Source organism: Cervus canadensis, chromosome 29 (assembly GCF_019320065.1).
Source record: "Cervus canadensis isolate Bull #8, Minnesota chromosome 29, ASM1932006v1, whole genome shotgun sequence".
Lineage (NCBI taxonomy): Eukaryota > Metazoa > Chordata > Mammalia > Artiodactyla > Cervidae > Cervus > Cervus canadensis.
This window is the reverse complement of record NC_057414.1, coordinates 3,827,988-3,851,426: the sequence shown is the minus strand read 5'-3', so window position 1 is coordinate 3,851,426 and position 23,439 is coordinate 3,827,988. Positions and strand designations below refer to the sequence as shown.

The 23,439-nt window shown below is 44.7% G+C and overlaps 1 protein-coding gene across 4 annotated transcripts in view; it reads right to left on the bottom strand.

Moving 5' to 3' along the window:
- Window positions 1–23,439, bottom strand: part of SYTL2 (synaptotagmin like 2) — a 118,726-nt gene that overhangs the window by 46,957 nt on the left and 48,330 nt on the right. For all 4 annotated transcript variants that reach the window (XM_043451469.1, XM_043451472.1, XM_043451471.1 and 1 more), the window contains exons 2-4: window positions 18,359–18,852; window positions 4,456–4,607; window positions 2,442–2,577 (exon numbers count right to left, since the gene is read on the bottom strand). In XM_043451469.1, the coding sequence (XP_043307404.1) occupies window positions 2,442–2,577; window positions 4,456–4,607; window positions 18,359–18,459 (389 nt within the window). In that variant the 5' untranslated portion in view covers window positions 18,460–18,852. The remainder of the gene's footprint in view (window positions 1–2,441; window positions 2,578–4,455; window positions 4,608–18,358; window positions 18,853–23,439) is intronic.

Below are 23,439 nucleotides of genomic sequence, written 5' to 3'. Positions count from 1 at the left end.
GAATTGTGCCCACAACAGAAGAAGGACTCTTTCCCCAGAGCTTATTAGGGGAAAAAAAAAAAATCCTTCAGAAACTGCAATACCCAGTCAGGATTGCCTCACACTCCCGGACTCCTGACTAAGAAAATATTGACAGGTATTGAGTCATTCTATTGAAGTTCATTTAGTCTAAAAGTACAGGCCCCAAAATATACTTCACACACCCAGTTCCCAAAGGTTAAAGTATCGGTGAGAAGCATGCTGGAACCTGATGCTGAGTGAAGCAGGAGTTTCTGACACAGAGAGAAGGAAGTAAATAACAGCTCCTGCTACACCTCTGGGTGCTCACCGCTCACGCCACGTAACGAGCAAAGTATGCCGGACACATCAAACATGCTTCTTCCTGTCTTCTTGGCCTACCTCATCTGTGTTATAACAACACGTTAAGTTGCTCAGTCATGTTCGACTCTTTGCGACCCCAGGACTGTAGCCCGCCAGGCTCCTCTGTCCATGGAATTCTCCAGGTAAAAATATTGGAGTGGGTTGCCATCCCCTTCTCCAGGGGATCTTCCTGGCCCAGGGATTGAACTCGGGTCTCCTGCATTGCAGGCAGATTCTTTACCATCTGAGCCATCAGGGATTCCCAACCTAATATAAGGCCACCTGCAGATTGCCAAGTTTCTTTCTTCCTGAGAAATGCCAAGTGGTACCCATACCTCTCGGTACCTCTTGGTTACATTTCATCTCATATCACCCTGGTGAGACAGCTTGGTCCTGTGGTACATACAGATGAAATCTCAAAGATGTGTCTGAGGTCATCCAAGAAATGTAACCAATAACAGAGACACAAGTGTGGACACTATTCACAGCCTCAAATTGGGAAAGGTAGGTGGGTACCCACCAGGCCATGTGGTGGTAAGGAAACTCAGTCAAGCTCTAAGGGCCATGGCACCTTGGTCCCTTAGGCCATTTAAGATGAAATGAGTTCCTGGGAAAAGGAAAAGAAGTCCTTCTCTATCTCCTGGAGTTTGCTCAAACTCATGTTCATTGAGTCGGTGATGCTGTCTAACCAGCGTCTCATCCCCTGCCACCCCCTTCTCCTTTTGCCTTCAATATTTCCCAGCATCAGGGTCTTGATAGAACATCACAGATCATCCTGGGTGGGAGCAGGGGGGATATGGTGCCACCTACCACCTTAGAAAACAAAGTGAGTCCTCTCTAAACGGGAAATGGATAAACAACAGGTACCTTAATAGACTCAGTATTCCATTATCCATATAACATAATACTTATATTTGACTCTGAAATGCCTGTTGGTGCCTATAGAACAGACCCACTCTCTCACCCACAAATTATATTGATAACATCCCCATTTCCCAGGTGTCTCAGCCTTGGACCCTGACTCAGTGACTGTCCCATCAGCAAATTTACTGACTTCATTGAAGTTGGAGATTCTGATTCAATTGTCTTCACTGAGGAACTAGAGATAAAATGTAATTGCCCTTCAACCAAAGGGTAACAACTACACCTCCAATGGACAGATACCAATGGGAAGATCCTTAAATATCTAAAAACAAGTCATCTTGGTTGAAAAAATTGGAGGCAACGTAGCCTCATAATCAGGTATATCATAGGAAGGATGTACAAAGGTGCATTTTGATTGGTCAGGTGATAAGATAAATGGAAAACACACAAAAGCAAGACTGAAATATTGAGGACAATCGGCATCCTTAAGAGGTGTCTATTCAGTACCTACCATGTACCAGGTATTTTATGTACTAATTCTCATCAGAAACTGTCTTATACAGTATGACTCCTATCTATAGTTAGGAAAAGAGATTCAGGGAGATTAGATGACTTGCCCATGGTCAAATAGCTAATGAATGGCAAATTTAAGATTGTAATTCACATCTGCTTGCTTTTTGTGCTTAAACTTCTTCTATTGCTCCAGGCTGTAACAATTTGATCATCATTCATTTCTTTCTCTTTTTTTGGCCACATTTGTGCAGCTTGTGGGGATCTTAGTTCCCCGACCAGGGAAGGAACCTGGGCCCACCGCAGTGTAAGTGACTAAGTCCTAACACTGGATTGCCAGGGAATTCCCCATTCATCTCTTTCTTAAATGACTTATTCCTCTACATTCATTTTGGAGTACCTTTTTATTTACTCTGTGAAGAAACCCTTAGCACAAATAACAATTGGAAAAAAAAATAACAGCTCTAGTTGGTGCTGGAAGAAATCACCACTTGACATTTTAATTTTATTTAATATGCAGATTTGTTAGACATTCTGGAAGCTGAGAAAGAATACCACTCAGGCTTTGTTCATATCAGGGCTCAGAACTCTCTCATCCTGCCCTCCTCCCCACACCCACGAGACCTGGCTGGCCTCTGCATGCACACACAGCAGGACCTAGCCAGGACCCCCAAGTGCAGCAGCTCTCTCCGTGAGCTCGGTCTCACCTGGGGCTTGCTGGGGCTACATCTTCTTCCGGCTCTTCTACAGCACCGGTTAGCTCTGGGGGGAGGAAAGCATCCTTGTGGACGTTATTCACCCAGCTTTCCATTGCCCTGTTTGCTCTGTCCTTACTCTGCTCATCTGAAACAGGAAACAATAAAGGCAAGAAGGTTATCCATCTGTCTTCTCCACAACTTACAGCTTCTCACATCAGCTCTAAACTCTGGAATGTTCCTCTCCTCTGCCTCCTCCTCTTGCAGTCTCTACACAGCCAAATTCTACAAGTTCTCAAATGCTAGCTCAGATGCCAGAGCCCCCTTAAAACCTCTGTGATCCCTCTTCAGGAAATAATCTCTTTGGCCTCTGAACACCCACTGCTCTCTACCTGTACCTCTTGGATAATTAGCATCAGCTGAGTGATGACTAAGTTCAAGGCAAAGTGCTGAGTCCCTTGCATGTATAATCCTCTGAGGAGGTAAAAATTTTCCAAGTTTACAGATTTCAAAATTGAAGACCAAAGGGATCAAGAGACTTGCCTAAGGCCACAGAGCCAGTAAGCACCAGTAATACTTCCATCAGTGTTAAGAATTAAGATGAAGCAACATGGGCTTAGTTGCTTCAGTTGTGTCTGACTCTTTGCCACCCCATGGACTGTAACCCGCCTGGCTCCTCTGTCCATGGGATTCTCAAGGCAAGAACACTGGAGTGGGTTGCCATGCCCTTCTCCAGGGGATCTTCCTGACCCAGGGATTGAACCCAGGTCTCCTGAATTGCAGGCAGATTCTTTACTGTCTGAGCCACCGAGGACTCCCAATTTTCAAACACATTCATAGGTCTCTCTACTCATAAGTCTACTTTCTTCAGCTGCAAAATGGAGCCCTCGGTATAACCCATGGGACACTTCAAGATTTCTGAAGTTCTGGGTGGTTTTGGGAGGGTGCATGTCAGAGCTGGGATTTCAGCCCTTCTGATGCAGAGCCACGCTCCTTATAGATGGGGGCTGACTCCTTATGATGAGCTATGCAGTGCTCGTAGCCTGTTGATGACCTTAGGCAAGTCACCTCACTTCTCTGAGTTTTACATATTGCATATATATAATGAGGATAATAATACCTACCTTACAAGATTGCTACTACAATTAGAAATATTAGGGAACAAATGCCTGTAATATATTAGATGCCGAAGAGGTAATTTCCTTATTGAGAACAGGTTAGAACTAGACAGGGGCTAGTTCTCAGGGGTAAAGGTTTACACTGACTAGTGCAGAGTTAATTAGAGAGAAGGCACCTGGTAAATATTTAATGAACTCAACAGAATTCTAAAGAAGCCTCCAAAATGCTGTCTCTACAGTCCCTTAAATGATGTACTTGTTTTTTAAGGAAGTACCAGGTGTCACAGTCATTGAGCAGGAAGGCTAATCTCTTCCTGTTACTCTAACTCAGGAGAAAAGGTTCTGAATTTTTAGTTAAGAGCCAAAGAAAGAGGAGATGGTAGATCCCTGATAAGAGCTTCCCAGGTGGTATATTGATAAACAAAAGAAGAAAAATCTGCCTGCCAATGCAGGAGACACAAGAGATGTAGATTTGATCCCCCAGGGTTGGGAAGATCCCCTGGAGTAGGAAATGGCAACCCACTCCAGTATTCTTGCCTGGAACATTCCATGGACAGAGGAGCCTGGTAGGCTATCATCCAAGGGTCAGACATGACAGCACACACACACACACACACACACACACACACACACTCCTTATAAGCCTCAATTGTCAATGTTACTCTGAGTCAATATGGCAGCTAAAGGACTTTCTTTGTCCTTCTTTACCACACTGTCACTTAGCCCTGACTTCACCCATCCAAACCCAAGAAGATTTTGACCTACAGGACCACACATTATGCAAAGCACACCCCTAAATGATTTCCCTCTGCAGATTTCAGTAATGATGGTGACACCCTTCCCTTCTCCCAAGGACTACTTCTCCCAAACAAATGCTGGCTTGAGAGGCACTAGCCCAATCAACTTACCTGCCACCTGGGGCCTCTTCTTCCTCATGGATGCTCTGATGATATCTGCACCATGGATTCTGTCTCTGTGTCTTTTTGCCTTGGCTTCATAAAACCACTGGCCACTCATATTCTTCAGTTGCTGGTCATCCTTAACTTTTTCAGGCAAATGTCTACAAAAGGAAAAACACTTTACTTTGTTATGAATCCACGGTAAGTAAATGAGTTCACAGTGACACTGCACAAAGCAGTTGTACGTATGTGGCCAAAATGAAGCTCTCAGTGTTTTATGAGATCCCACAAACCTCCCAGATGACTAACCAGTGTATGCTTTAACTAAAAGGTCAGAGGAGCCAATGCCAACATTTTTCAAAAATTCAAAGATTTAAGCCACGATGCCCAGATGACGCCTGGGATTTCTCAAGAGCAAATTCAATTTTCGGCTGCAGGCTTGTGTGTTCACTGTTTAAATGCAAATACCCCAGAGAAAGAGGACATATTAAGCTTCCCTAAGCCTTGGTTTCCTTATTTTTAAAAAGGGGTTACAATAAAAAAAATGGGCCAAAGAACTAAAGAGACATTTCTCCAAAAAAGACATACAGGTGGCTAACAAACACATGAAAAGATACTCAACATCACTCATTATCAGAGAAATGCAAATCAAAACCACAATGAGGTACCATTACACGCCAGTCAGAATGGCTGCTATCCAAAAGTCTACAAGCAATAAATGCTGGAGAGGGTGTGGAGAAAAGGGAACCCTCTTACACTGTTGGTGGGAATGCAAACTAGTACAGCCGCTATGGAGAACAGTGTGGAGATTCCTTAAAAAACTGGAAATAGAACTGCCATATGACCCAGCAATCCCACTTCTGGGCATACACACTGAGGAAACCAGATCTGAAAGAGACACGTATACCCCAATGTTCATCGCAGCACTGTTTATAATAGCCAGGACATGGAAGCAACCTAGATGCCCATCAGCAGATGAATGGATAAGGAAGCTGTGGTACATATACACCATGGAATATTACTCAGCCATTAAAAAGAATTCATTTGAATCAGTTCTAGTGAGATGGATGAAACTGGAGCCCATTATACAGAGTGAAGTAAGCCAGAAAGATAAACACCAATACAGTATACTAATGCATATATATGGAATTTAGAAAGATGGTAACAATAACCCTATATGCAAGGCAGAAAAAGAGACACAGATGTATAGAACAGACTTTTGGACTCTATGGGAAAAGGCAAGGGTGGGATGAACTGAGAGAATAGCATCGAAACATGTATGTTATCAAGGGTGAAACAGATCACCAGCCCAGGTTGGATGCATGAGACAAGTGCTCAGGGCTGGTGCACTGGGAAGACCCCAGAGGGATGGGATGGGGAGGGAGGTGGGAGGGGGGTTCAGGATGGGGGACACATGTAAATCCATGGCTGATTCATGTCAATGTATGGCAAAAACCACTACAATATTGTAAAGTAATTAGCCTCCAACTAATAGAAATAAATGGGAAAAAAAAGAAAAGAGAACAAAAAATAAAAAACTAAAAAGGGGTTAAGGAACTTGCCTGGTGGTTCAGTGGTTAAGATGTCACCTTCCAATGCAGGGGGGTGCGGGTTTGATCCCTGATTGGGGGACTAAGATCCCATATGCCTCAGTGGCCAAAAAAGCAAAACTTAAAATAGCTGCAATACTGCAACACATTCAAGAAAGACTTTAAAAATGATCACCTTAAAAAAATCTTTAAAAAGTAAGGGGGTTATTAATAGTAACTCACCTCATGAAATTTCTATGAGGATTAAGTTAGCTAATGCAGGTACACTACCATCTGCATAGGCCTGGCACCTAATAAACACTAAGTGAATAACTGGTGGGGAAGTTATCGGCTCATCAGTTCTTGCCATTTCAGTGAAATGAACTTCTCGGAGACTTTTCTGGAAGCCTATATGTCCATGGTTCTTAATTCTAGGAAAATGAATTCAACAAGGCAGGCTGGGATCAGGGAAGATCAAACTTAGGTGGGGTAGGGAGTGCAGGCAGGGGTAAATTCCATTTGGGCAGATACTGCTTCGAAGGGTTCCACAGTCGATGCTCATGGAAAAGCTAAAATCTAAAGAACAAACCAAGTACCACCCTCCTAAAGTCTCCTCCATTTTACAGCGGAGGGAAAAACACTGTTCTGTAATGACAAGTTTTATAACCTCCACATCTCCTTATCCATGTCAATAAAATGAGAATCAAAAAAACCTATCTTTTCTTGTTCACAGAGCTGTACTTACAATAAAGTAGAATAAGAGCCTTAAGGAGACTTTCAACTCTTGGAAGATACTGTGCTACAAAAATCCAACAGGGTTTGATGATTGTCATTCAAGCTAATACGCACACTACCTAACATAGCAAATCTAAGTGTTTTAGCCAGAGAATGTGCAGGGTGGCCACACCAAGGTGGTGGCAGAGCTGTGTGTAAGGGCTGCACAAAGGCCCACCCAGGAAAGGGGAAGGCAGGAGGGGCAGTCACCAGGGTTCTGGCAAGTACGTTTTCTCTCTCCCAAGTGTGCCTGAAGAGACACTTTCCAGCCAGACTCTGACTCTCTGCTGGAAATGCCTCTGCTCTCCACTTAAGGAAGTGACCCTATGCCAAACACGTCCGATCACAGCCCTCGGACACATGCTGTAGTGACAGCCCATCACCAAATCCTAACAGGGACAGTGTCTTCACTCCATGGTTCTGAATCACCAGGGGTCATGGTTCCTATGAAATGTGTCTAATGATTGCCCACTGCCCAGATTTTCTTTTTTCAAATATCTTTATTGGAATATAGTTGATTTAAAATGTGTTAGCTTCTATTGTACAGCAAAGTGATTCAGTTATGCATATATGTATATCCACTTTTTTAGATTCTTTTCCCATATAGGTTATTACAGAGTATTGAGTAGAGGTCCCTGTGCTACATAGTAGGTCTTTATTAGTTATCTATTTTTATATACAGTAGAGTGTATATTTTTAACAGCCAGGACATGGAAGCAACCTAAATGTACATCAACAAGAATGAATAAAGAAGATGTGTTCATTCAGCGATTAAAAAAAAAAAAAGTGAAATGACTCTGTGGTAAAAGAATCTGCCTGCAGGGCAGGGGATGTAGGTTTGATCCCTGGGTCCGGAAAATTCCCTGGAGAAGAAAATGGCAACCCAGTCCAGCATTCCTGCCTGGGAAATCCCATGGACAGAGGAGCCTGGATGGACCTAGACATTGTCATATTGAGTGAAGTGAGACAGAGAAAAACAAATGTCATATGATATTGCTTACACGTGGAATCATTGCCTAGATTTTCAGCAGAGCAAATAATCCACCCTGGTTGCTGATGGAGCTTTGGCCTTCTCTTCCCAAAAGGACCTCATTCAAGTTCAATGCCAGAAAAGAGAAGTCCTTCCAGCTCTCCATGACTAGACAATGAGCCCCAAGGGGCAGGGCCTGTACTCAGTATATCTTTGCTTCGTGTCTGGAAAACAGTGGGTGTTCACTCAGCACCTCTGGAGCGAAGGGATATCCGATGCGGCCCCTGACCACCTGGCTTCAGGCTATCTTTTCAGATTCGTTTTCCAGCACTTGCTCCCATGCTCCCCACTTGACTTCTCACTGATCTCCAAACTGCTCTTACATGACCTCTGCAGACATTAAGGGCAGGGGGTTGTGGCAGAAAGACTATGGGCTTTGGCCTCTCCCCAGACTGGCTCCAAATTCCAGTTCTGACCCTGTTTAAATGCCATCTTCAGCAGCTTCCTGTAACCCTCTAAGTTTCAGTCTCCTTGTATATAAAGATGGGGGACATAAAACCTACTCCGCAGGACTGCTAGGATGACTAAAGGCAGTGTTTACCTGGAAGTCCCTAACAGTGCCTGGATCCTGGTAAGAGACCAGTAAATGTAAATTCTCTTGGGACGTCTTTCTCTCACTTCTCCGTCCAGCACGTGACCCCTCATCCCTCAGATCTATGCCCTGCCTCACCGGGGAAGGCTTCCCTGAGCCCCGAGGGCACCGGGCGGCCGGCCCTTCTCCATGCTCCCACGCTCCTCCAGGGCAGCGCTCAGCGCGCCCTGTTCCAATGACCTGTTTGCACACGCGTCTCACACACTGACCTGCGAACTCTGCTAACCCCTTGAAAGCGAGGACTACCTCCTAATCACCTTTCTAACAAGAGCCCCTAGCACAGAGCCTGGCACGGAACTGATGCCTAGAAACTGTTAAGTGGACAACTTGTTAACACATAAGTGTAGAGCAGCCAGCCTGGTGTGAGTCGGGTAAGAGATGAGAGCCTGCTGTTCCTGGGCTTGAGCAAACCAAGCCCCATCACAATGGCAGTGCCTTCTCCGGTTCAGGCAGGACCCCTCATCTCTTGGAGGATTAGGAAATGCAGAAGGAAATCTGGCATCGGCCATAAGCTTGTTGAAGGAGACCACAAACCCTCAGAGCGTAACAACTCCCAATTTCCCTTCATGAGATTATTTGTTTACTTATTTTTGTTGTTCAACTGAAAGGCACTTTGTAAGCATCCTTAGGCAACGCTTGACCTGCTGCTGCCTAACTGACTGTCTCCAAGCCTCTGGCCCCACTAAGTCTGCAGTGCTGTGGGAGTCAGGCTCCCAGTAAGCCCACTGCAGTAAAGAACTCAGGCTGGGTTTCTGGTTCATCTCTTTTAAAGTGGCAAAAAAGTAGGAAATACATTCAAATGCACTAAATGCTATTTATATATTTCCTATCATGATAATCACCGCCAGAGTTAATCAATCTCTTTTTCTATCTTAGCCATTTGTAGTATTTTACAGATGAAACCACATGCAAGACATCAAAGCCCAAGTTCTGTAGAGATGTAGATTACAAAAGAAATCCCACCATCAGGGACTTCCCTGGTGGTCCAATGTTAAGACTCCGTGTTTCCACTGCAGGAAGCGCAGGTGTGATCTCTGCTTGGGGAACTAAGATCCCGCAGGCCGCATAGCATGACCAAAAAAGGAGGAAAAAACCCTATCACCTAGGTGGTGCTGGTAAAATCTTCTCAGCACCTAGAGAATATTATGGGTAGAGAAATAAGTCAGACAGAAAGACAAATCCTGTATGATGTCACTTACTTGGGGAACGTGCTCATTCCACACGCTAGCAAGGTAATGCTCAAAATTCTTCAAGCTAGGCTTCACAGTACATGAACCGAGAACTTCCAGATGTACAAGCTGGGTTTAGAAGAGGCAGAGGAACCAGAGATCAAATTGCCAACATCCGTTAGATCATAGAGAAAGCAAAGGAATTCTAGAAAAACATCTGCTTCACCTTCATTGACTACACTAAAGCCTTTGACGGTGTGGATCACAACAAACTGTGGAAAATTCTTAAAAATTCTTAAAGAGATGGGAATTCCAGACCACCTTACCCATCTCCTAAGAAACCTATATGCAGGTCAAGAAGAAACAGAACCAGACAGGGAACAACAGACTAGTTCAAAATTGGGAAAGGAGTACGTCAAGGCTATATATTGTCACCCTGCTTATTTAATTTCCATGCAAAGTACATCATGCAAAATGCTGGGCTGGATTAATCACAAGCTGGATTCAAGACTTCTGGGAGAAATAACAACCTCAGATATGCAGATGATACCACTCTAATGGCAGAAAGCGAAGAGGAACTAATGAAGGTGAAAAAAGAGAGTGAAAAAGTTGACTTAAAACTCAGCATTCAAAGAACTAAGATCATGGCTTCTGGTCCCATCACTTCGTGGCAAATAGAAGGGAAACAGTGGAAGCAGTGGCAGATTTTATTTTCTTGGGCTCCAAAATCACTGCAGATGGTGACTGCATCTATGAAATTAAAAAACGCTTGCTCCTTGGAAGAAAAGATATGACAAACCGAGGCAGCATATTAAAAAGCAGAGACAACACTTTGCTGACAAAGGTCCATATAGTCAAAGCTGTGGTTTTTTCAATAGTTGTGTACAGATGTGAGAGTTGAACTATAAAGAAGGCTGAAAGCCAAACAATTGATGCTTTTAAACTGTGTTGCTGCATGTACCCCAATGTTCATCGCAGCGCTGTTTATAATAGCCAGGACATGGAAGCAACCTAGATGTCCATCAGCAGATGAATGGATAAGAAAGCTGTGGTACATATACACCATGGAATATTACTCAGCCATTAAAAAGAATACATTTGAATCAGTTCTAATGAGACGGATGAAACTGGGGCCTATTATACAGAGTGAAGTAAGCCAGAAACAAAAACACCAATACAGTATACTAATGCATATATACGGAATTTTGAAAGATGGTAACGATAACCCTGTATGCGAGACAGCAAGAGAGACACAGATGTATTGAACAGTCTTTTGGACTCTGTGGGAGAGGGCGAGGGCAGGATGATATGGGAGAATGGCATTGAAACATGTAAATTATCATATGTTAATCAAAATGCCAGTCCAGGTTCGATGCATGATACAGGATGCTCGGGGCTGGTGCACTGGGATGACCCAGAGGGATGGGATGGGGAGGGAGGTGGGAGGGGGGTTCAGGATGGGGAACACATGTACACCCATGGCAGATTCAAGTCAATGTATGGCAAAACCAATACAATATTGTAAAGTAAAATAAATAAATAATTTTTTAAAAAATAAATAAACTGTGTTGCTGGAGAAGACTTTTGAGAGTCCCCTGGACAGCAAGGAAATCAAACCAGTCAATCCTAAAGGAAATCAACCCTGAATATTTATTGGAAGGACTGATGCTGAAGCTGAAGCTCCAATACTCTGGCCACCTGATGCGAAGAACTGACTCATTTGAAAAGACCCTGATGTTGGGAAAGACTGAGGGCAAGAGGAGAAAGGCGTGACAGAGGATGGAATGTTTGAATTGCATCCCTGACTCAATGGACACAAGTTTGAGCAAACTCAGGGAGATAGTGAAGGACAGGGAAACCTGGCATGCATGGGGTCGCAGAGTTGGACACAACTGAGCAACTGAACAATAACAACAAAAAATAATACAAATGAATGTATATGCAAAACAAGAGCAGACTCAGGGATATAGAAAACAAACTACTGGATAATAAAGGGGAAAGGGAATGGGGGAAAGGCAAAATACGGGTAGGGGTACCAGATTAAGAAATACAAACTACTATGTATAAAATAGATAAGCAACACGGATATAATATACAGCACTGGGAATTATAGTCATTATCTTGCAATAACTTTTAAAGATATATAATCTATAAAAATACTGAATCCCAATGCAGTATTAATATGAAACATATAATATTATAAATTAACTATACTTCAAGTTTTAAAAATTAAAAAAAAAAACTTCTCTACCAGCCTACATTGATCTCTCATTTTTCTCGAACTTGAATTGTACCAACAAATTAGCATTTGATTCTCTAGTTGTTGTACCATTTAGCTGAAGTGGGAAAAAGGGTAAGTTTCTTGGCCCTCACACTTTTCATACCTTACCATCCTCTCCACTTGCACGTTATACTTAGTAGAGAGTGGAGGATAGAGAAGACGCTCAAAAAATACCCATGGGCTGCTGGGCAAAGTGAAGGCAGAAGAATACTCAGCCTAGAGAAGACACTGTCCTGCCAGCCCTCCAGGCGGATCATGATGGTCATGACCCCATTCCATCAGCTAATATACACTAAGCGTGTGTTTTATATCGGGCTTCATGCATGGCACTTAACATGCATTATCTCATTTAATCCTTACAGGTTTACTATGACGTCCAAAGAATTCAGTCAATTGCAGAAGACGGCCACTTTGCCTCCTCTGTATGTTAAAGGCCTGATCTGTTCATTTGCTTATCCACTAGTTCATTGATTCCCTATTGCATACAAGGTATATGCTTGGAACTATACATAAAAATGTTAATCGACAGCCAGTCTAACTGCCAATGCCAACCCCCGTGGTGCAGAAAGAATGTGAGCATTTCCACAGAAATGGCAGAAGAACAGTGACACCCTTCATCCTGGGTTCAAACAGCTTTCTTCCTTGTACTGACACAGCACACCCCAGATTCTAGCTACTCATCATGAGGAAGCAAAGGTCTAGCATCATAGGCAGAACCTCGACGATGTTATCTGATCAGCTGTGGATAATGAGAATCAGCAGACTAGCCAAAGAGGCTGACCGCTTGATTCCCTAGATTTTTTTTTTTAACCCCTCAATATATTCTGGGCAAGAGGGTTAGACTAGGTGATTTGAAAGTACTCTTAGATGCTTGTTTTGAATATGAGAGCTGGAATGAACCTTGGCTAGTTACAAATGGCCTCACTTCAGAGATGAATTGAAACCCATAGAGGTTAAGAGGTTTGCCCAGGGTCACACAGAGCCGGGACCAGATGCCAGCCTGCCTCCTCACCCACATTCTTTCTACTGATTGCCCACCCTGCTGGAGAGAGCCAAACGTGGATTTGATTTCTAAGATGGCTATCACACTTCACTCTTTCTACGAAGGAATTCAACCTGTGATAGAGAATCTGAAAACAAACACACGTGAAAATGAAATAAACTTGAAAAGTTCCTTACAGCGGAAAATAAGACGAAGCATGCATCACTCATGTTATGGATACACTACAGGTCCCCACAGTCTGCCGAGACCAGCACAGTGTGTGGGAAACAGCTTTGTAGTTGGATGAGCAAGGTTTCACTGTTACTGGGCTCTTAACCTCACCCCCCACCCCCATTTCCTCCTTGTTGAGTGGGTTCGGCTACACTGTTGCATGGATCAAAGGGGAAAATGTGACACTCTGTGTAGAATGCAGATCCTGGACAAATGTTGGTTCCTTTCCCTTTTCGCTTTGACAGAAAACACCATCAGAGGTGCCGGAAGGCAGTTCTTCAATGACAACCGCCTTCATTTCATAGAAACTAGGGCTTAAGGCAGCAGCTGAGGATCACAAGATGCGGTCGCGGTTGAGATGCTATCTGCTGCATGAACACCCGTCACCCTAGATGTGGCTGTGTGTTTATGGGGTGGGGGGCACAGTGCTGGCGGTGTACAGACGCCCAGGGGCAATGATTTCCTGCTGGCAGTGTGACGCAAAGCACAGGAAATACCACCTTCAGAGTCTGTCATTTTCAAACCATAAAAGACCAAAATTACATCTATGTGTGTGTGGTGGTGTTTCTTAAAAAAAAAAAAAGAGGACAGAGAGGGAGGAGGCAGCCGGGAGAGAGAAAAAGAATCCAGCCTGATGTCTGCCGCCCTGCTGCTTTGGGAAATGTCTCCGGCTGGCAGTGAGGAAAGCAGGCTGGGTAGAGAGGCATGGTAGGGAACTGCACCCAGCACTTGTGGCTACCGGTAGCAGGGCAGGTTCAGTGACCTGGAATTGCTGTCTTCTAACTGAACTCCAGAGACACCACAGTGGATATTGCCTGGGGTTCAAATCCACTTTCTGCCATTAACAGGTTGAGTGATTTGGGAACTGGACACTTCTGGACGACACCCACGTTCTCATCCATGAAGTCTGCAGGTGGCTGTTGTTTAGTTGCCAAGCCGTGTCCGACTCTTTGTGAGCCCCTGGACTGTAGCCTGGCAGGTTCCTCCGTCCATGGGATTCTCCAGGCCAGAACACTGGAGTGGGTTGCCATGACCTCTCCCGGGGGATCTTCCTGACGCAGAAATCGAACCCGCATCTCTAAAGTCTCCTGCATTGGCAGGTGCCACCTGGGAAGCCCTGAAATTTGGATGGGAGGTAACCTACAGGATAAATCATCTCCAAAGGGTCTTGAAAGAGCTTGGATGTGAACAAGCCAAAGCATTCCTAGATAAATGAGGAATGGCAGACAGATTTCAGTTTAAATGCAACTCTCCTCCACCGCCGTACTGAAAAGGACTCTGAGGCAGTGTCTGCTCTTAGCAGGCAGCAGTGTTGTAGTCCATTAGTAATGTCCTCGCTGCCAAAGTCCATAAGGAACCAGCATTTGAAATAGCACTCTGAATTTCAGTGGCACATTTGCCTTTCTAATGGTGTTTTGCTTAGGCTAAGAATAGAATTATCTAATTTATGTCTCTAAAGTCACTTACCAACTTGGAGGAGAACTGGGGCATTGCAAAATCACGTTAGGGAAACAAGGTTGAGGTTTTAAATTTGAAATTGATAATCTGATAAGTGGTAAATACCTTGAGGGCTGAGACTGGTAGGCTGGTAATGTTTCAATTACCCTAAAATCCCTTTCATTGGTCCAAAGAAGTTTCCTATATTTAATGAATGCTCAATTAGATTCCACTATTTTATTAATAAATAGTTGAGAGCTTTAGGAGTAATTTCCTTCTAAGGAATCAGACCACTAACCAGAGAATTCTGTCCTTTTTTTTTTTTTTTCCCCTTAGAGGCATAGGTGGAGTGCTGAATAAGGAAATTATCATCTACTATGTGGTAAGAAGATAAAGAATTATTTTATCTGGCTATAATTCTTTGAGTTTGATACTATGGTTATTCCCAGTCTCTGAGTTGAGGGCTCAGAGAGGTCAAGTAACTTGCCAAATGAACCACAGTTGATTTAGTGGTGAGGAGAGGATTCAAAATCACATCAGTTTTGACTGAGGGGCCCTTACTGTTCTTCTCAAACCAGGAGACCACGAGCTTTTCTTATCATGGCTTTGGCACTGATTCTCTGTGTGACCCTGGGTAAGTCACTTCTCCTCTCTGGGTTTTTCCTGCTTTATCTGTAAACTGACTGATATGGACCCCAGAAATCTTTCCAGAGCTGTCAGGCTCTAACTCCGATGAAGCACCAAAGACAAACAGCCAGGGGATGGTAACGGGACTGAAAAGCAAAAGCCCAAGGAACAGCATTTTGTTCCATCAATCCGGTAGCAAACAGCCGCAGAACCCACCAAGTCCCTTCAGGACTAAAGCAAAGGGTTCGAGAGCATCATTCCTCCTATGTGGAGCAGGCTGTGAGCTGGGCCTCTGTCCGTGCCCACAGGGTGTGGGCCTGCTGCCCATCTGCGCCCCTGGCACGCAGTCCTGGACTCGCCCATGGCCAAGTCCATCCAAGCTGCTTGGTGGCTAACTAGGAAGGCCCCCAGAATGGTGGCTCAGACTGTAAAGAATCCACCTGCAGCGCAGGAGACCCAGGTCTGATCCCGGGGTCGGGAAGATCCCCGGAGAAGGGCATGGCAACCCACTCCAGTATTCTTGCCTGGAGAATCCCAAGGACAGAGGAGCCTGGAGGGCTACAGTCCATGGGGTCCCAGAGGGCTGGACACAGCTGAGCGACTGACACACAGGATAGTGGTAGCAAACAGGGTTTGAGTCCCACTAGATTTTCACCGCCCCAAGTCATCTTCCATCAGCTCACAAAAGCAAGAAACAGGGGCAGCACCAGCGGGAGCTGGAGGCATCCTCAGAGACAGTGCATGGAAGGAGACCCTGCAAGGTCCCCTCTGCAAGAGGACTCACGGTCTTCCTGCTGGGGCTGCAGACTCGCTGCTGCCAGTGGCTACACACTTCCACCCCTCACCAGGCTCACTTTCAGGCAGAACTTGGAATTTTTAAGGATGTTTTCAGCTCTTACCGTAGATGCCTGAGAAATACCTCCACTCATACAGAATTGGAGAACTACGAGGAAGACCCAATAGCCTGGAATCCCAGAGGCCAAGTAAATATAGAAAGGAGGGGAACTTCCCTGGCAGTCCCAGGGCTAGCATCCCACACTCCCAATGCAGGGGGTCTAGGTCGGATCCCTGGTCAGGGAACTGGATCCCACATGCCACAACTAGGAGTTTGTAGCCACAACTCGATCCTACGTGCTGTGACTAAGATCCAGCACAGCCACATAATAAATATTTTCTAAAAAGAATAAAATATTCAGTATGTTTAAAATAGAGGGAGGGTAACCTCCCTCTAGCCTTCATAATCCGGCTAGATGGAGGAAGCAGAATTACAGATCTCACGTAAAACCTTTTTGGTGAGTGCATGCTCAGTCGCTGCAGTCCTGTCCGACTCTGTGCGACCCTATGGACCGTAGCCCACCCGGCTCCTGTCTCCACGGGCTTCTCCAGGCAAGAATACTGGCGTGGGTTGCCATGCCCTCCTCCAGGGGGTCTTCCCAACCCAGGGATTGAACCCACATCTCTTGCGTTTCCTGCATTGGCAGGCAGGCTCTTTACCATTAGTGCCACAGTGGGAGGAATCAAAGGTGGCCGCTTGCTAATATTGAGAGTTCCCACGTCTTGAGGCAGGAAGAGGGATGGGGCCCTGGGGCCATCTCAGCTTCACTGCTTTCTCTCCCAGTCTCTCCATCTAGTCTTCTGAGAGACTAAAGGAATTCCCATTCCCCCCTATGCTTGAAAAACCTACTAATTTTTCCTCTGTGCTGCTTCCCCCAACCCCTTGTTTCTAAAATGGGTCTAACAGTCTTGCCTCGCCAAATCTCAGGGCTGCTGGGAGGATCATAAGAGGATGACATTCATATACTGTGACTGGTAAAGGATGAATGCTACCAAGAGATCCTGATGGCTGATTGGTGTAATTCCCAGCTCTCCAGGGGACACAGTTTGAGGCGCCCCACTTGCTGAGAGTGGGGAGCAGCAACTTGGAGGAAGGCACATGACAAGGAAGGAACCCCATTCTCATGATCTCCACCACCTACAGCCGTCTCCTGTCACTGTCACAGCTCAGGGTCCATGACAGCTATGGCCTTCGTCATGGCTGGCTCCCAGGATGTCCTGTCTGCTGCAGTTTTCTCAGGAAGGGACGGTAGACAGTGAATGAGCACCCGCGGGCCAGGATTTAATTCTCACTTCTGACATCTATGGATTGCATAAGCCTGGGTGAGTCACTTGACCTGTCTCAAGGTCAGTTTCCTCACACATCAGGTTGGTGTAATTACAAACCACCCGGCACCCCAACTGCATGAATGTCGTGAGCTCAGAAGACATAATGGGCCTATAAGCCCCTTGCAATCTGTTAAGCACTGTTTAACATGAATTATGATGAGCAGCCGCAATCAGACACTCTGGAGTACTTTAAGGGAAGTTCAGCATGTTCTTTTACAAAGCATCCAAGTTCAAATGAGGGTCAACTATGAAAAAATAAATAAAATATGGATACAAATAAATCCATTGTTTATGATCATGGTGTCCCAAGAAGTAAGAAAATGGCTGATGTTCCTTTTGGATAATTCCTGGGATGGGGGTTACGCCATGAATATGACTAACTTACATTCAGGAAGCCTTTCACTCCCTTTAAAACTCCAGATGACAAAGGCAATAGATAGCAGGGCTTGAACTCAAGCCTACTTCTTTAGCACTCTGATCTCATGCTCCTCCTACCCCACAGTAGGTGAAAGTGGTAGGACTGTTGATGTGGAACATTTGGTTTGAGATCCTCCTAACAAGAACAGTGTCACTCTTTCTCAAGGGACACAAATGAAAAACTGGCTCAGTCAGAACCAATTTTAACTTGCTGCTGAAATCAATTGAAACATGTATGAAAATATACAAAAATGTGAGCTACTTCTCTGTTCTAAAAACCTTAGAAACTTAAATTTTTTTTCTAATTTAGTACATGATTCACTTTTAAAGAAGTAGATTCAGTAAAAAAAAAAATGAATATGTGTGTTTGTGTGTGTGTACACATTGTACATATATATGGAGAGCGTAGATTTATGGATGTGTTTGTATAGAGTATTTCATTTTTAACCCAGTGTGTAATAAGGTAAAGGCATTTAGTTAGGTTTTTAATCAAGACTATTTCTGGCATGAGTCCTATGGGATGAGAGATACCAAGGAGGAGAAAGTTCTGGCCAGGAAATACACCTGAACCCATAAGTCAGGCTCCAAGTCAGAATGGCCACTTAGAGCTGCGAGGAACGAAGCTTCTCGTCCTCTTGCAGACAGCCCTCCTCCCCCCCAGTGGAGGGTCAGCCTCCTACCTGACTCTCTCCTCTTCAGCCCTCTTCAGGGCGGCGTCTCGCTGCAGAACCTTCATAATGGCCTCCTGCTCCTCCTCCGTCAGGAAGCTTAAGTCGATCATTTTGAAAAGTGTTCACAAAACTGACAGGAAAAAACACAGCCTCAAATTCCCCAAGCTGAACAAGTCACTGTAGCCAGGATGATCAAAGGATAAAAAAGAGCAATGGAATGGTATCTTGTTCAGTTCTGCAGCAAAAGTCTTCTCTTGGATAGGCAAAAGTTTTAGGTGGCTGAGAGCAAAATCCTAAGTGCCCTTTCCCTTGAGGAAGTAGAGGTCTGGAGGGTGATGTCAAGAGGAAGCGCTCAGGATGCTGGATTCTCAGCCAGACAGGTCAGTTGTTCCTTCTGCAGCATTCCCACTCACGCCCTCTCGCTGGACCAGTCTGAGACAGTTTTTTCTCCTTCTGTCCGACGTCAACTCGATGAGCAGCCACAGGATCTGAGCGTCACCTGCCTGGGGAATCGTGAGACAGTAAATACCAGACAGCGACAGGCAGCGGTTCTTATTATTAACAATAAGCATTGCTCATTATTATAAGATTTCAAACATGTCTGGGGGGAAAAGTGACCATGTGAGATGGTCTCCGAGATCAGGGAAACCAGTTCTGCCAGCTTCTTGAGCAAATAGAAAATGGGTCATGAAACATGCTTCAACTCAATTCCAGACTGCCGAGATGGAGAGTGCACAAAAATGCCTGTCAATGTTTAACGATCCATAGAGGGAAGGGATGGTTGCAGAAAGATGGTGGTTCTCTCCGCAAACGCACAGGACGCTAGGCTGAAAGGTCACACTAAAGGTCAAGAAGACCAGGGAGGCCTTATTCCAGTTGTCAAGTGATTACTGGTAGGAAACTAGAAATAAAAATTCACAAATGCCCACTTCTTCATGCACAGAGATGTTCCACTAGCGTGTATCTGTGCTCCGTAATGATGGAAGAATTATTATCAGGTAGAGGTAGTTTGCACCATAGTGAAAACAGTTATTCTCCACTTAGTCCCACCTCTAACTTTTCCTGGACCTGGAGCAACTCACCAAGCTGTCTCCCTTCATTTCCCAGGAGAAAGAACACTGACTGTGTGCATATAATCTGGGGGAAAAAGAGGCAGGATTTCCAAACACCTCACCATTCAAAGTGAGCATTTTTGCATAGAAACATTGGCAAGAATCCTATTTTCTTTGAGGCATTTTAAGCTCATGAGCAGGGACGTCCCTGGTGGGCCAACGGTCGAGACTTCACAGTCCAGTGTCGGGGGGGTATGGGTTTGATCCCTGATCGGAGAGCTAAGATCCCACATGCCTCATGGCCAGAAAACTAAAACATTAAGACAGAAGCAGTATTATAACAGAATTCAATAAAGACTCAAAAAAAAAGGTTTTTGAACCTATGAGCAATGAGAATAAGGTGAGACCTACAGAATGCCACAGCCAGGCTAGACTTGAGGAACTACTCCAGGACTGGGGTCCTTTAACAAGCAGAGTGCTGCATATATAGTAGACACTTAAAAAAAAAAAGGGTTTACTACATCTTAAAGCAGCCCTACTCAATAAAAGACAGCGTGTACAGTAACGTAGTAACGTCTATGAATACATCTATGAATAAACTCTTCGCTCTTTGGCAAAAGAGATCTACAAGGAAGTACTCCCACTGTGACTGTCTAACTATAAAACATGAGGCAAGTTACCTAACCCCTCCGAGGCTCAGGCTTCTCATTAGGACATCCTTCCAGGGTTGCTGGGACTAAATGAAATAATGGCTAGAAAGCAGTGCATATCTTGCATCCTGTACCAAAAGTAGCTGCTAAAAATATACTCTAACTTCCTTTCTGAGTTCACACTTCTGTTCCATCCAGCTGGCAAGAATGTACTGGTTACATGTTTTCCTTTTCTTTTTTATATCTTTCTGATCTCCCTTATGAAGTTTGGACTTCTTAGGCACGCACTCTGGTGACCTTTATTTCTATCTTCCTGTAGCTCTTTACATATTGCCCACAGTGACTAGGCGAATTTTAAGATAACACTTCACATTCACTTTTTAAATCAGCATGCACTCCCATGTATTTGCTCTTGTTACTGTTCAGTTGCTAAGTCACATCTGATTCTTTGCAGCCCTACAGACTGCAGCATGCCAGGATTCTCTGGTGCATAAATTACTACTTGTGCATATATAAATATATATATATGTGTGTGTGTGTGTGTGTATGCGATACTACAAAATTGCATATATTACTGACTGCTTAATTGTCTCGAAAAGGACTTATCCTTCAAGATGAAAGTTACTATCTCCAAGAAGCCTTCCCTCATCTCCACAGCTGGAGCTAAATGAGCTAAACACTGTAGCACATTCGATTGTTGTCATTGCAGTTTAGTTGCTCCGACTCTTTGTGACCCCATGAACTGTAGCCTACCAGGTTCCTTTGTCCATGGGATCTCCCAGGCAAGAATACTGGGGTGGGTAGCCATTTCCTTCTCCAGGGGATCTTCCCGACCCAGGGATCGAACCTACGTCTCCTGTGTTGCAGGCAGATTACCACGAAGCCACTTCAAGTACAGTATTCCTAACTCTTCAGTCCCTCCCTGAAACAGAACAACACAGTCATGTTGCCACTAGACTAAGCAGAGTATTCACCCCTACCTCCCAGATGGCGGGCCTGGCCTGTGACTGGCTTTGGCTCATGAATTGTTATAAACGTGATGCAAGTACAGGCTGTGGATGTGCTTGTGTGGTTTCGCTTGGATTCTTGTACTCTGGCCATGGGCCATAAAGAGCTTGCCCCAGGGAGCCACTGCCTCTTCAGTCTGGGCCTCAGAAAGAGATACAGGGACAGACCAGAACTTCATCCTCCTGAAGCTTGGCCACCTTGGCTGGTCTGTAGGTACCGAAGCAAGAAATGAATAATTTTGGTTGGAAGCCACTGAGGTTTGGGGCTGTCGCACAACAGACAGTCTTGCAGCAGGGACTTCACGAACACAGAAGCTTTCTCCTCCACCTATGTGTTTCCACTGCTGTGATGATTTGTCTGCTCTCGTCTCTCCCATCTGACTGTGAGTCTCTCGATGTGAAGAAATAAGTGAATGAGTAAATGACTGAGTGAACCTAATCTAAGCAGACAACTTCACCAGGGGACAGCTGTCTCAGTTCTTTCACGCACGGTAGCTTTAATTCACACACAGTAATTTCCTTAGCTCTCAGAGGCTGGTGAGGAAATGGACTCAGGCCACCTTCTGGGAGCCATGTCCCTGGGCATTGCACTGCCGTCAGGTTCAATGGGAGATTGTTTTTAAGTCCAATGAGTTGAGGACAGGAAGCAAACAAAGGAGAAAAATAAATTGCCCAGCAGTGGAAACTGGCAGAGGGGCAAGAGGGGAAGTGTTGGTTTCCACATCTTCAAGGTGAACTACAAGCTAACCAGTGTTTCTGTGTAAAAGCTTCTAGGGTTAAGTTTTTCCTAAAAATAGGCTAATTATGGGACTTTCCTGGTGGTCCAGGGGTTAAGAATCCACCTTGCAATGCAGGGGATGAAGTTTCCATCCCTGATACAGGAATGAAGATCTCAAAAGCTGTGGGATAACTAAGCCTGAGTACTGCAACTACAGAGCCCGAGCACCACAACTACTGAGCCTAGCACCACAACGACTGAGCCCAAACACCACAACGACTGAGCCCAAACACCACAACTACTGAGCCCACATGCTCCAGAACCCATGCCACAACTAGAGAGCTGGTGTGTAGCAATGAAAGATCCTGAGTGCTGCAACTAAGACCTGATGCAGCCAAATAAACAAATAAAAACACACATCAAAAAAAAAATTTTTTTTACATAAAAATGGGCTATTTAGTGAGGCAAAGGGCAAGGTCCTCATTTTACAGATAAAGGAGTAAAGGGCTAGAACTCTTGACTCCTAGACTCCTAGTGGGGAGTCACGACCCAGCCAGACTGCAGAGCCCTCAGATGGCAGTTAAGACTCTTCAGTCTCAGGTGCTCCCCCAACTCCCAATATTCTCAATAGTTATCATGAGAGCTAATCAAGCATTCATTCATTCCACAAACACTTACTGAGAGTTCATTATGCGCCTGACACTGTTCTAAGCACTGGAGATACAGCAATGAATAAGACATTTAAAACTTCCTGTCCTTGTGGAGTGTGTATGACAGTTGGAAGGGATAATGAACAAATTAATAAAACACACACACAAAAAAAATTTAAAAAACAATTAAATTATATAACTTTGGGGAAGGTAATAAGAACTTTAGAGGAAAATAAAGCTGGGAAAGCAATAATAAGATGAGGGGTGTTGGAGTTTTAAAGAGAGTGGCTAGGGCAGGTCTCACTGAGAGGATGATAACTGAGCAAAAACTTGCAAGAGATGAGGAGACAAGCCACACAGGTGTCAGAGGGTCCTGAGGTGCGAGTGTGTCTAGAGTGTTCAAGAAACTTTAAGGTGATCAGTGTGCCTGAGGGACAGAATGGAGCAGGTCAGAAAAGAAATAGGTCAGACTATATTGGGCTTGGAGTTGACTGTAAGATTTCTGGATCAGTGATAAGGGAAGGCAGGAAAAAAGGAGAAGGGAATAAATTCTTACTGGGCATCTCCTACCTGCCTGGCAGTTTACATATATCATCTCATTGGATCCTCACAAAGATCTGAGGAGGGTATTTCATTATTCTGTGGTGCTGGAGAAGACTCTTGAGAGTCCCCTGGTCAGCCAGGAGATGAAACCAGTCAATCCTGAAGGAAATCAACACTGAATATTCATTGGAAGGACTGATGTTGAAGCTGAAGCTCCAATACTTTGGCCACTTGATGAGAAGAGCTGACTCACTGGAAAAGACCCTGATGCTGGGAAAGATCAAAGGCAGGAGGAGAAGGGGACGACAGAGGATGAGATGGTTGGATGGCATCACCTTCATGAAGGACAGGGGGAACCTGGTGTGCAACATACAGTCCATGGGGTCACAGACAGATATGACTTAGTGACTGAACAACAACATTTTATTACGTGTGTTTTTCAGATGAAGACTACGAGGCTCATGGAGGTA